We start from the raw sequence: 14,340 nt of genomic DNA on the forward strand, positions 1-14,340 counted from the left end.
TTTTTTTGGAGACTAAGTCTCACTCTGTCACCCAGGCTGGAGGGCAGTGGCACAAACATGGCTCACTGCAGCCTCAACCTCCTGGGCTCAAGCAGTCTTCCTGCCTTAACGTGCTGTGATTGCAGGTGCACACTACCACACCTGGCTTTTTTTTTTTTTTTTTTTTAGTGTTTTTGTAAAGATGGAGTCTTGCTGTGTTGCTCAGGCTGGTCTTAAACTCCTGACCTCAAGTGATCCTCTCACCTCAGCCTCCCTTATTGTATGTGCTAGACTTTTATACTACTGGTAGCACAGTAAGTTTGTTTATAGTAGCAACACCACAGACACATGAGTGATGTGTTGCACTACCACATTACAGTGGCTGTGATGTCACTAGGCAATAGGAATTTTTCAGCTCCAGTACAATCTTATAAGACCACTGTTGTACATGCAGGTCGTCATTAATCAAAACGTTATTATGCAGCTCATGACTGTACTGAGTAGTCTCAGTCATTTACAGTCAACCTAGCAGAATGAGGTCCATTTTTTAAAACGTATGTTATGATTTTCTTTCACTGATTAAAGAAATTTTTCCAAATTCTTTGTTTTTGTCTATCTATGTCTGGTTATTCAACAGGTATTTGTTAAATTCCTCTGAAATAGGCAAGGGTTCCCAGGGGTTGTACGAAATAAACATATATGATTCAAGTTTGCTCCCTCGGAGTTTGCAACATGATAAGGTAGAAATTCTCAAAAATATGATCTGCAGCAGGAAGATCAGAGCCACAAGAGAGGTACAATAAAGGGCTATCACTTCTGAAAGCTGAGTCTGTCACTGCTATTCAGTGAAGACTTTCTATCTCTGCACAGGCCTGTGTCTACCGTTTTCATTTTGTAAAAGAGAAACCTGATGAGAATTTACGTTTACTATTTGGCTTAAAATGTATAACTACCTCTAAGGTACTACTGGAAATCACACCATGTCAGAGGCCATGAAAATGCCGTAGGCACTAGCCCCTGCCTGCTAGTTTGGTGGGTCCAAGGTACTAACCAAGAGCTTTCTTTTGCATTTGAGAGTACCTTCTTTTTTCGTATACATTATACAAACTGCTCTATTAATCTACTTGGAATCATCTGGGGCTCTTTCTTTTTTGAACAACCCCCATAGAGTCCCTCAAAAACCCTACTGATGCTCTCTTTAAAATGGGTCCTGAATATGTATTCTAGGAAAGGCTGTAATTAGAATATTTTTAGAATTTGCAACAACCAATTCCTGCATGCAGTAAGCCCTTTTAAGTAGAGACATGCGTATTTCTTCATCGTTTAGTTTCCTTCAGGTGAAGACCCGTGAATAGATCCTTCATCCTTGAGGTTCACATTAGACTGTGAATAAGTTGCATATAGACGACGGAAATTCTCTTACAGTTCTGAGCTTCAAGAGAGGCTTCATTCTTGCTCCCCAAGTCATCTCCCATGGAACTTAAATCACCATCTATAAAACAAGTTATTTGGGAAGTCCTTTAATAAATGCTGACCTCATGAGCAGTTTAAAACTCATTGGTGCTTAGTTCCAAAGCTGATGTTTCTGTTATCACTGTGGGTTTTCCTTCTTGATACCACTCATGGACTAAGCAGAAAAATATCACCTTTCTGTTGAGACAAGATACAGTAAATATCATGATAAAATGAATGACAGCATTTTAATGAAAACCACTATGTGACCTCTATCTTGAGAAAATTGGACTTGTTTTAATACAAATGTTTTATCACTGATGAGTCCCCACATCAGATGTTATGCCACAATGTCAACCATGAGGTTTGCTGAATTTGTAAGGTTTTCCCTGGACCTGTGAGACCTTTGTGGAATTAATCCTTCATATTTGTAATAGGAGTTTCCACAAGATGAATACTTCATTTCTCATGAATCATAATAAAGCAGCCCGCGCTTTGTCAGCAGAGTGACCTCTGCAGTCTTTTATCTTCAAGAGAAAAGATTAGACTCTCTATTTTATGGATAATGAGGTAGGTTGTTGGTCTCTTGGCACCTTCAGTAACTGCAGTCTTTGTGTTCTTGTTTCAGCCTGTGATAAACTGATCAGAGTGTGATTATAGCAAATCTCTTAGTATGACAAATTCCCTCCTAAATTTGAGGGTAATTTTTTTCTGTAAGTAGCAAAGTTAATAGGTGTGAACTCATAGACTTTTATAGTATTAGAGCTGAAGATGCCTCAAAGTGATCTAGTCCAGCCTCCTTATTTTATTAATGAGTGAATTGATTCCCAGTGGTGTAGCCCATACTTAGAAGGCTAATGAGGGGCAGATCAGACAAAGAACTCAGGTCTCCTGACCCCTGTGCTGGGAGCTTTCTTTTGCAATTGAAAGTGCCTTCTTTTTTCATATAAATTACATAAATCGCTCGGTTAATCTCCTTGGAGTCTTCTGGGGCTCTTTTCTTTTTTGAGCAACGCACATCTCATCCCTCAAAACCCTACTGACACTATCTTTAAAAATGGGTCCTGAATATGACCATTTCCCACCACCTCTACTGCAATACCTTAGGCCAAATCTCATCATTTCTCACCTGAACAATGGAAGTAGCCTCCAATCTAGTTTTTCGGCTTCTTCCAATGACCTCTATTCTCAAGATAGCAACCAGAATGATCCTTTAAAACAGGGTTTCTCAATCTCACCACTACTGATGTTTTGGGATGGGTGATTTGTTCTAGTGAGGGCCTGACCTGTAAATTATAAGGTGTGCTACAACCCTCTACACAGGGGATGCCAGTAGCACCCCTTTCAGTTGTGACAACAGAAATACCTCCAGACATCACCAGAAATTTCCTAGGGGACAGAATTGCTCCTCCATTGACAACTACTACTTTAAAACGTAAATTGGATGTTTTTGCTCTCCTTATTGAAACTTTTCTGTAAATTTGACAGAGTTAAAGCAAAATTCTTTCACTTGCCTACGAGGTCCCATTCAATCTCACTGTGACCTCTCAGACCTTGCTTGCTGGAACTCTCTCATTCACTCCAACCCAGCTATTCCTGGAATGGGCTCGTCACACCTGCCTGGGTGCCTTAGCATCCTCTGCCTGTGGAGTTCTTCCCCTATGTATCTGCTCCATGTCTGTGATGAACTGAGGGTTTGCGTCCCCCAGAATTCATGTGTCAAAATCCTAACCCCCAATGTTATAGTATTAAGAGGTGGGACTTTGGGGAGATAATTAGGGTTATACAAGGTCATAAAGGTAAGGCCACCATGATAGGATTACATTTCCTATAAGAAGAAGAGACATCCAAGCTCTCTGTCTCCCCATGAACAAAGAAGAGGTCATGTGAGCACACAGTGAGGTAGTGGCCACCTACTAGCCAAGAAAAGAGGCCTGAGAATGAGACCTGCCTTGCTAACACCTCGATCCTGGACCTCCCAGCTTCTAAATCTGTGGGAAATAAATCTTTTTAAGCCACTCGTCACTTAGTCTATGGTATTTTGTTATGGCAGCTTAAGCCGACTATGACCATATCCTTCTTTACAATATTCAGGTCTTTGCCCAACTCTTACCCTCCTCAATGAAACCTTCTCCAAATATCACAACTCCTCCCTTTCCCTCTTGATTTTCTTTTAGACCACTTAGTCTCTTCTGACATTGTACATATTTGCTCAGCTAGTTCTTTATTGTCTGTTCCTTCTTACTAGAATATAAAACATAGAAGGATAGGAATTATTAGGCTGCTTATTAGGGATTATTCAAGACTGTTTGTTCCCAGCCTTGAATAATGCCTGATGCAGTAGGTGCTCAATAAATATTAGATGGATGAAGGAATGGCATGAAGATGTTTTTAAGATCTTTTACACCACTGCTAAGCATTACAGTACAAACAAAATAATATTACAAAGTTTATGATTTCAGTTGCATTTTGTCAATGCAATATTTTTCCTTTGGCCTTTAAAGCAAAATTTCAAACTTAATAGACTTACTGACAAAGTGCTACAATAAATGTGCCACTAAAAAGCAAGCAATTTTCCAAGTAGGAGTGAAAACTGTGACACGTAGTACAATTGAGTTCCCCTTTGAGAAAACCTAACCGAAAAAATCCAATTAAGAATGGGTATAGAAGGATTCTTACAATAACAAGTATCAAATTTGAATATAAAATATGATCACAATCATGTGGATAATAAAGCAAATCATTATAAATTAAGAAATAAATAATTTCCTGGAAGGAAATGCACAGAAACTTTAACAGTTTCTGTTAAAGTGATCATTATTGGATAAGCAAGGTTATAGACAATTATTATGATATATAATTTTATGTCCATATTTTTGTATTGTGTACAGTAAATACGGGTAACTTGATAAGAGGTTTCTAAAAGTTGATCAGTCACTTCACAATAAATGGCATCTCTAAAGCTTGTCCACTGGCTGCCATCAAAGTGGAGATGATCCCATGCACTGGGTATTCCTTAAATCACACTTTTTCTAAATACTCATGAGAACATTCCTTAGTGTTTTAGTTGACAGTTCTGCATTTATAAAATGCCATCCCTCTCTCTACTTAGAGAAAGACTGATGAAAAACACGGCAGAGAAAGCTAGCTTATATTTTATCAGACTGAGAGGGAAGAAGGCTCAAACCCAGGGCAGATTAAGCAACACATCAAAGTTTCTCTTTTTAGTGTTAATTTTGTATGAGACCTGGGGAATGATAACCTACATGTCCGGAAGTGTTACTTGTTGGGCTGGAAAAGAAATTTCATTACAATTTGCCTGGTATCACACAGCAAAATCAAACTGCTGCTTAGAGAGTTAACTCTTGGGACAACAAAGGAATGAGGAAGTTACTCCCCAACTCCAATTTAGCCCTTATTATTGTTCTTTACCACTGGATTTAGCCAGAGGACACTCAGGCAGTTGCCTGGGGCACACACTTCTTGCCCTTTAAAAACCTCAGATCTCTGCAAAGCTTCTTCAGCTTTGCGGAAGATGCCATGTGCTCAGCATGTCAGAAGTGGAGCCTCTGTGTGGGCTCACTAAGAGATTTCAGCTGGGACAGTTGCTTTGTGAACTCCACATCTTACCTTTATATTTCCAAATTTAGTTCCTCGTAAAGGGAAGAGAAAAAGAAGAATCATGGTGACAAAAGCAAATCGGTTCAGCACGCTTTTGCTGAGAATATTTGGTGGTGTTGCACTTGGTGAACAAATGTTCTGACGCTAAAGTCACTTTTCCTGATTCAGTCATGCTAGCTTTCCAAGAATTTACTCTTCTCTAGACATGTGACAACTGAGGAGCATAGTAGGAATTTATTTGCTAGTTGCTTACTTTAGCTATGGTCTTAAGAAGGAATTTTGTGGAGTATAGGTTTCCCAGATAAAATACAGGATGCTCTGTTATATTTGATTTTGAGTAAATAACAAATAATATTTTAGTCTTATGCAATATTTATTTAGTATAAATATTTAGGACATGTTTATACTAAAATTTATACTAAATTTGCTCTTCATATGAAATTCCAATATAACTTGTGTCCTTAATTTTTGTTTCTAAATATGGCAACTCTAATGAGGGAGGAACTTCAACTGTTCCTTTTAAATTTTCACTTAAATTTTCATCCATAGCTTCCCTATATTTTAATGATCCTTAATACATTCTCACAGTAAAATGCATGTTTTCTTTCCTGATCAGCCTTTTTTTTACATTATTTAAGTTCAGGAATTAATTCCACATAACTTAATTCATTTCTGATTTGCATTTTTTAGTAATAAAAATTTGTCTTAAATGGCTTTAAAATGTTAGTCTCTGGCAACTGAGGAATGAACGTAATCATTTAAAAATATGACCACGTGTTCTGACAATTTTTTTAAATGTCTTATCAAAGTGCATAAAATGGCACCAGTACTTCACAGAAACCTCAATAGTCGTAGGTGCTGGTCCTTTGGTGAGTGTACACTTTCTCTCTCTGGTCTAGTGGAAGTTAAAGTCTTCCATTAATGGGAAATACACAAAGTTCACCCTCAGGTTACAGCACAGCTAAAAGGCTATTGTGGTTTTCCCATCTAGACACTAAACTAGACTAAGGAGCAGATCAGCCAGGAGCCAGGGAAGTGTCTACAATTATACTGCGGAACTAAAATGGAACAAAAGAAAGGCAATGTGATAAAGACTACTGGATGAACCCGAACTTCTTTTGGACTTTTGGAAGAGGATTGCAGCTATTGTTGCTGTTTAGAAGAAATCCTCTTGTAGCCCTTTATGTGAAGAATCGAGAATATTCCAAGGAGTATTCTAAATGTCCAAATGACCATGGAAGTTTAATTTTGCTTAATGGGGTAAGGTCATTTGGGGCCCAAACAGTGTGCTGGTTGTAATAGAGGAAATATTAGGTATTGTAAACAATAACCCTCTTTCTTGATCCTTTCTCCACTTCAGCCTTTCAAAGAGAAATATATAATAAATATTAATAAAACGTGTTGAAATAAGTGTTCAATTATTTGCCTTTCTAGATTATCCTTCTAAGTTCACCTACTTACTTAGAAAAATAGCCCACATTACACAAATTCCTCAAATATGAAAAATCATAACAACACAGTACAAGGGAGGCAAGAATCCCCTTGCTCCAGTCTAGGCCACCATATGTTTTGGAGCAAAGTTCTTGAGCTTTAGTTAATGCAAGAATTCCTGGAAGACTTCTTCAAGTACAGATTGCTGGGCTCTGCTGACACAGTTTCTGATTGGGTAGGTATGGGGCAGGGTCTAGAATTGTGCATTTTTAAATTTTTTATTTTTAATTGGCACATAATAGTTGTACACATTTATAGGATACAGGCTGATACTTTCTTACATGTATACAATGTTTGGTGATCAAATCAGTCTAATTAGCATATCTATCACCTCAAACAGTTATCATTTGTTTGGATTGGGAACATTCAAAATCATCTCTTCCAGCTATTTGAAAATATTCACTAAATTATTGTTAACTTTAGTCACCAGACAGTGCTATAGAGCATTAGATACTCCTCCTGTCTAACTGCAATTTTGTATTCCTTAAGCAACCTCTCTCTATCCCCTCCCCACCCTTCCCAACCTCTAGTAACCATTGTTCTACTTAACATTGTGCATTTTCAGCAGGTTCCCAGGAGGTGTTGCTGTTCCAAGTCTAGGGACTGTACTTTGAGAACCACTGTTTCAGAATTTATATTCTGATATACTAAACCCAGTGAAGTTAACATATGCTTAGGGATTCTGTTAATTCATGTTTATTTGTTTTTGTTTTTTAAATTTCCTGCTCCATTGCATAGCCTCACAAGTATTATAATTTTTTTCCAGGGCTAAAGACCAGAGTTACAGTTGCACATGTTATTGATATTTGATAAATTGAAAGTAGATTATATTGCATCATCCATAGAATTATTTTTATTTCCTTCAGTGGAGGTCTCTTTATTTGTCTTAAGCAAAAAGAAGCAAATGTGGTAGCATCTATTTCTAAGAAGAGATGATGGTGGCATAGTTTTATGGGTTGATACGAAGATTCAGGGATCATCAGAAACTCTAAACATCCCCCAATGAAAGTTTTTGTAATTTTAAGTGATAACATTAGGCATAGCAAGTTCTATGAGGATTTGTATGACATTTTCTAATCTCAAAATCTTGTAGGAGCTTTTTTTCCCCCACTTCCATGCTACCTTTCTAAATTTCATTTTGAGCTTCTATTGCCTTAACCACAAGCTTTTACATTTTGGACCTGGAAAGAGATTTCTGACTCCACAGAGAATTACTTTTTACACTTAACAATGTTTGATATTGTAGATAAAATATCATACCTTAAAAATCCCATTTTAAGCTAGTTTGCCTCTGCGACTGAATGGTCTTTGGAACTAAGAAGAACGTGACAGAGGGAGCAAGCACAAAGGGACTAAGCTTAGAGAAACATTTATACTATTTGACCATTTTGGTGAGTTTCTAAAATATATTAAGAATATTCTGTATGTATAGATAATTAATATAAACTTGAAATGTCTTTGGCAGTGTTATTGCTGATGCTTATTTATGTCTGAGAAAACTAAAACAAATAGATAATAAAAGTTCTCCCTTGGGTCATTCCTCAAGAGTAAGCCTTCTTTTCCATCCTCATCAGGAAGCACGGAAGGTTTTGCTATCTTGGTATCTGCTTACAAACTATCATTTTACAGAAAAAAATTAAAAAGGTTGAGAAGAAAGAAGAGGTGGAGAAGGAGGAAGTGTAAGAGGAGGAGGAGAAGGGGGAGAAGGCCCAATGATGATCTGACACTTAATTACTTTTCTTCAGACCAATATAGATAAGAAAAGCTAGCCAAGTGTTAAATACATATATGGCTTTATCCCTATATTTTAACCAAATGTTTATAAATCTTCCCAAACCAACATTTGGAGTGAAAGAGAGAAATGGAAACAGTCATTTTTATGGTGAACTCTGCTGTCAGACTCTGTTGTGTAAGTTTCTTAATATATGAGATTTTGGAACTTTCCAGTTTATTTCTCCAAAATATATTATAGTTGCCTTAAGTGATTTTATAGCAGAGTTAAAAGGATTTCTTGGCCGGGCTCGGTGGCTCAAGCCTCTAATCCCAGGCTTTGGGAGGCTGAGACGGGCCGATCACGAGGTCAGGAGATCGAGACCATCTTGGCTAACACGGTCAAACCCCGTCTCTGCTAAAAAATACAAAAACTAGCCGTAGAGGTGGCCGGCGCCTGTAGTCTCAGCTACTCTGGAGGGCTGGAGGCAGGAGAATGGCGTAAAACCGGGAGAGGCGGAGCTGCAGGTGAGCCGAGATCCGGCCACTGCACTCCAGCCTGGGCGACAGAGAGAGACTCTGTCTCAAAAATAAATAAATAAATATATAAAATAAATAAATAAATAAATAAATAAAATAAGGGATTTCTTTTCTTTCTTTATGAAGCAAGGCTAGGGAATGGCCATTGGACATCTTAAAAATAAAACCAAACAAAATAAACTTCTCCATTAGGTTTTCTCCTGGATAAAATCCTCACCGTTGCAATTCTAATGTAAAATTCTCTGCAGTATTGTAAAATAGGAAGTTTAGTTTTGATTCTCAAAATGAGTTCTTCTGTTGTCTTCCCACGACGTCCTTTCATGTATTTTCCAAGAGGTCTACACTTTCATTGAACTCTGAGTACCTAATTCCAGACTACAACTTTTTGAGCCACAGGCTCCAAAGTTACTTCTACTTGTTGTCTTCTTCAGTTTTATCATCTCTGTCTTCCTCTCTTCATACATTAAATCAGCGTAGTTGCTTTAAGATTAATTATTGGATGAAGTCATTTTATAAAATTATTTTATATTAAGAAATTATATACTGTTGGGCAAAATCTTTCCAAATGGAACCAGTACACTAAGAGAAAGAGTTCAGGGGGACCTAAATTGATGTCAATGTAATGTATTCGTGGGACATTTCTTAGGCCTGTGTGAAATACAAGGAAGTTGAAGGTAGCCTTGCCTAATGACACAGGGTATTTTTCTGTGCTGCTTCGCCCGCTGGAACTCTTCCGTAACACGCAGCACTCCTGCCTGGGCCTCACTGGGCTCTGAGCTGGCGGCTGAGCTGGTTCCGCCCACTCAGCCTGACAGGCTGCGCTCGGCTGGTGCTGCCACCCCTGATCCCACGCCCACTATGGTGTCTGAGTGAGTGAGTGCAGAGTCCAGCCACGGCACAGGGTCAGGTGCGCCAACAGCTGCGTTGGGGCAGGCAGCTTTAGTTGCCCGCACAGGAGCCGGTTCCCTGTGAGACGGCAGCTGGACCAGGCATACTGCAAGCAAATTCTGCCTAGGATGCTGGTGTCTGGACCGGGGGAACGCGGTGACACCCACAAAACTTAGAGACGCCAGCAACCGCAGAGCCCCAAAAGGGTGTTACAGCACGTCACCGTTTGTTTGTTCCAGTAACCCAGCAAACAAGGGTGTGTCAGAGCTCTGGCTCAGGAAGTCCCAAGGTCTGCGCCTCCAGAAGGGTTGCAACTCTTCTCTCCTTCCTGCCATATGCAGCACAGCGAACGGGGCAGGGGTTGGGCAGGAGTGTGTTTGGGCTCCTTAGTGTTACAGCTCATTCAGTCCTGCTGCCCCACTCTGGCCCACGGCTCTTGGGCCGGCCTGGCCCCACTGCCGCTTCTTGTCGTCTTGGATGGCCCTCCAGGCAGCAGTGGAGGGCTGGAGGGCTACAGTGTTACAACTCCTTTTGCACCTGCTGTTCAGTGGGTCCCGGGTTCTTGTCCTGCATCCCAGAAGAATGAGGTTATGTGGACAACTGGAGAGTGAGCAAGGCGGAGAAAAGTTTTATTGAGTAACAGAACATCTCTCAGCAGAGAGGTGATCTGCAGTGGGTCGTTCCCAGGTATGGCTGAGTCTGGAGTTTTTATAGGCTCAGAATGGGGGAGGTGCAGGCTGTAGGTAGTCTTGGAAAAGGCAACATTTGATTGGTTAAAAAGCATTATTCAGGCTGAGCCCATTGGCTCATGCCTGTAATCCAAGCACTTCCGGAGGCTGAGTCAGGCAGAACAACTGAGGTCAGGAGTCTGAGACCAGCCTGGCCAACCATGACCAACATGGCCGTCTCTACTAAAAATACAAAAATTAGCCAGGTTTGGTGGCGTGTGCCTGTAATCCCAGTTACTCAGGATGCTGAGGCAGGAGAGTCACCTGAGGCAGAGGTTGCAGTGAGCCAAGATCGCATCACTGCACTCCAGCCTAGGAGACAGAGCCAGACTCCATCGCCCCAAAAAAAGAAAAAAGAAAAAAAAAAAGAATTATTCAGAAAGAACCAATCAGGAAAGAACAGACAAACAGGAACAGAAGTTCTCACTCTGGTCCCAGACTCCATTCAGAACCAGCAGCTCAGTTTTCAGGCTTTAGGCTGTTTTCAGCTTGAAGGTTGGGTTTCACTGGCGACCCACCCCTGTCTGCCTGGGAATTTGTCTGTCTCCTGCCACTGTCACTACCATGAACTGAAACTTAGAAAAGGAGACCAATAGAATCACATCTACTATTTCTCTATTAAACTTGATTCACCAGGATCCATCTTTTCTGTAAAACTAATCACTGATGCAAGCTACTTAAAGCAGTGAGGTGCCTATATCCCAAAGCCATATATTCAAAATATAATTGTTATAAAGAGTACAAAAAGCTCAAATTGCCAGTGAACTGCAAGGGTAATTGTGTTAAAGAAAAGTTGATCTATGTACTCACAGCACTGAAAACTGTCATAACCTCCTTGTTTCAGACTAAGTGGATTATTTATGTGTGATAATGGGCACATATGCTCATTAACATGCTGTCATAAACAGCTGTGTTAAATGTATTATGTGTTCTGTGACATAAATAAGGTGCTCAACATGAGGTTGTGTTTAAAATATAGGCCCCAGGAAGAACAAAAAAACATTAAATGCTTTCTAATATAGTTGCCTGGTCTTGAATTTCAAATTTATTTCTTCTTTATTAATGCTACTTGTATGGAAATTGTGGGTATTACTCTAGCGAAATATCTTGGCATTCAAGGACATTAGAACTTCTTTCTGCTGTCTCATCTTTAGTGTTTCTCAGGCCAGGTTTGCTAGCTTGTGATTCTTTTCTGGTAGAGGAAGAGATAATGTACACATGGGAAAGGTATTTTCAGCAAAATCAGTCTGCATTGATTCAGCAAGCTTAGAGCAAGGCTCATTTGACAGATGCTCTCACCCAATCTTGTTCTAAAAGCCTCCACACTAGATGTTGAACTTAGAGATCATCTAGTTCAACTTCTTAATTTTTGCAGATGAGGGAACTGAGTTTCTGAGGACTTAAAAGACCTTTCTGAGTCATGAATTTTGAAGTGATAAAGCCAAGACCTAAGGCTAGATATCTAGACACCCCATTCAATGTACTTCCCACTAGAAGAACAGGATGTACTATAATTGGGTTGGCTATGCCAAAAGGATCTGTGGGGAGAAGGAGCATATTTGAAAATAAAGACACCAGGCTGCTGTCATCTGGGATGTTCATCAATATCATCTATAGTAGAGTTATGTGCTCACCATTATTTTACAATTTATATTAATTCAAGCTAAGTTCCAGATGCTTTCTGAGTTAGTGGCCAAGGTGAAAGGAATGAATATATGACAGTGAGTGACACAAGACATCATTTGGCAAAATAACAGACTTCAGACATAAGTTTTACAAAAATTGAGTATGCAGCAATGAAGCAAATAAAACCAGGGAGAAACATGTTCTGCCTTCTCTTCACTGGAAAATAGGGTGTACAAAGATAGAAATAGTTTCTGTCCATCAGAAGAGTATGAGCTAATCCCTTATGAGAATATGGATTACCTGCAATTTAGATGCTTGCCTTTTAAATGACAGAAGAATGGAATGATTTTACAAAGTACAACTAAAAGTGTTCCTATTACAGAAAAATTAAGGAAGCTAATGAAGTCGAGGTTGCTATGCTGAAAAAAAAAAAAAGACTAAAACATAATTTAGGTGGTATTTTTTAAGAAATGAAATACTGTTTCAAACAAATAAAGAGATCTTAAAGAAAATGTCTACCTCTTCTGCATTTTCACACAAGGTGTTTCAGAAGAAAATGAGATTAAACATCAGCAAGAAAATTCAGTTAGACCCTTAAAATGATTAAATATTGAAAACAAGATACCAAGGGACATTGTAGAATCTCTAGCCCCAAAGATTGTTCAAAATGAAATTGAAAGTAATTTGACTTGAATGATTTAAGTATACACCTGTCTGCGCAAATGGTGGAGCCAATGACCTCCTGAAACCTTGTCAAGGTCTTTGACTCATCATGCGAGTATTCTGTCAAATGCTATGCTGCCAGCTTCGATAACAATATACTTTAACTAATTATACTTGCTCCCTCCCCTCAAGATTCTTAAATGACTTTCTATTACCTCGTTGATTCTTTATGTTCATTTATGTTTATGAAAAAATTTCAACTGTTATATTTATTTAGATTTCCAAGTCCATGAGAAACATTTGGATGAAAATTAAGACCCTTCAGGGATTTGTGATTTTTGGTAGTGGCTTTATTGACTTGCTTCTGCCAGTGGGATTTACCTATTTAAAAACCCACCTGAGCTTTGTCCTAAATAACTTTGCCCATGCTGTTCAGAGTTGACTTTTATTCTTATAGAACACTGTATCTGATTGGATTTTTTAAAAGTTTCAATGGATGCCATAATCAGAATGAAGAGATAGAAATAATCTCCCCCCAAATCTTAGCTACCACACTAGTAAGTATTGCTACTTTAAAATATCTAGTTTTATTTGGAAAATATTAGTTTTTTCTGCTTAAATTTTCATGTACTGACTGATAGGTGGTAATAAGCATGCCAGGATTTATATGAATTTGCAATTTCTCATAATATTAACTTTTGGAACCGATTGTTTTTTTAATTGTGGTTACCTCGACTGGGTACTTTTTTACTTATTTAACATAATATCCTTGATTTCAGTTTTATTTATTTTGGACATTTTCAAAGCCCTCAGCTTTTGTGAAAAGCTTTGTAAAGAAAAGAAAGGGAATCTAAGCCTGAGATTTATTTGAATACATGAACATATTTCCCTGTGCTCTCTTGATCCAGGTTTTCAAATTAAAGCTTTCACAGCACTGCGCTTCCTCTCAGAACCTTCTGATGCCGTCACAATGCGGGGAGGAAATGTCCTCCTCGACTGCTCGGCAGAGTCTGACCGAGGAGTTCCAGTGATCAAGTGGAAGAAAGATGGCATCCATCTAGCCTTGGGAATGGACGAAAGGAAGCAGCAACTTTCAAATGGGTCTCTGTTGATACAAAACATACTTCATTCCAGACACCACAAGCCAGATGAGGGACTCTACCAATGTGAGGCATCTTTAGGAGATTCTGGCTCAATTATTAGTCGGACAGCAAAAGTTGCAGTAGCAGGTAAGTGAATTCTTCCTTCTCTTCCTCCTCCTCCTTCCTCTCTTCTTCTTATTCTTTTTTGGAGATAAGAAAATAATTTTTGTAGAAATAATGTATATTTTTTAAATGTTTTAAATTTTAAATTGACAAATAATTATATATTTTTATGAGGTCATGTTTTGATGTATGTATCCATCGTGGAGTGATTATATCAAGCTAATTAGCATATCTGTCACCACATACTTACCTCTTTTCTGTGGTGAGAGCATTTTAAGTCTATTCTTTTAGCAATTGTGATGTATACTATGTTGTGCAATAGATATTAAAAGCTTATTTCTTCTCTCTAACTGAAACCTTGTGCCCTTTGAGAAACATCTTTCCATTCCTTACCACGCCCCATCTTCCCAAGCCATTGGTAACCATTCTGCTCTCTA

At 38.8% G+C, this 14,340-nt stretch overlaps 1 protein-coding gene across 1 annotated transcript in view; it reads left to right on the plus strand.

Moving 5' to 3' along the window:
• DCC (DCC netrin 1 receptor) overlaps positions 1-14,340 on the plus strand; it is a gene marked incomplete at its 3' end in the record, with an annotated part of 1,003,641 nt that overhangs the window by 419,865 nt on the left and 569,436 nt on the right. The window contains exon 2 of the mRNA XM_017877558.1: positions 13,607-13,927. Within this exon, the coding sequence (XP_017733047.1) occupies positions 13,607-13,927 (321 nt within the window). The remainder of the gene's footprint in view (positions 1-13,606; positions 13,928-14,340) is intronic.

Source organism: Rhinopithecus bieti, unplaced genomic scaffold (genome assembly GCF_001698545.2).
Source record: "Rhinopithecus bieti isolate Rb0 unplaced genomic scaffold, ASM169854v2 scaffold_9976, whole genome shotgun sequence".
Taxonomy (NCBI): domain Eukaryota; kingdom Metazoa; phylum Chordata; class Mammalia; order Primates; family Cercopithecidae; genus Rhinopithecus; species Rhinopithecus bieti.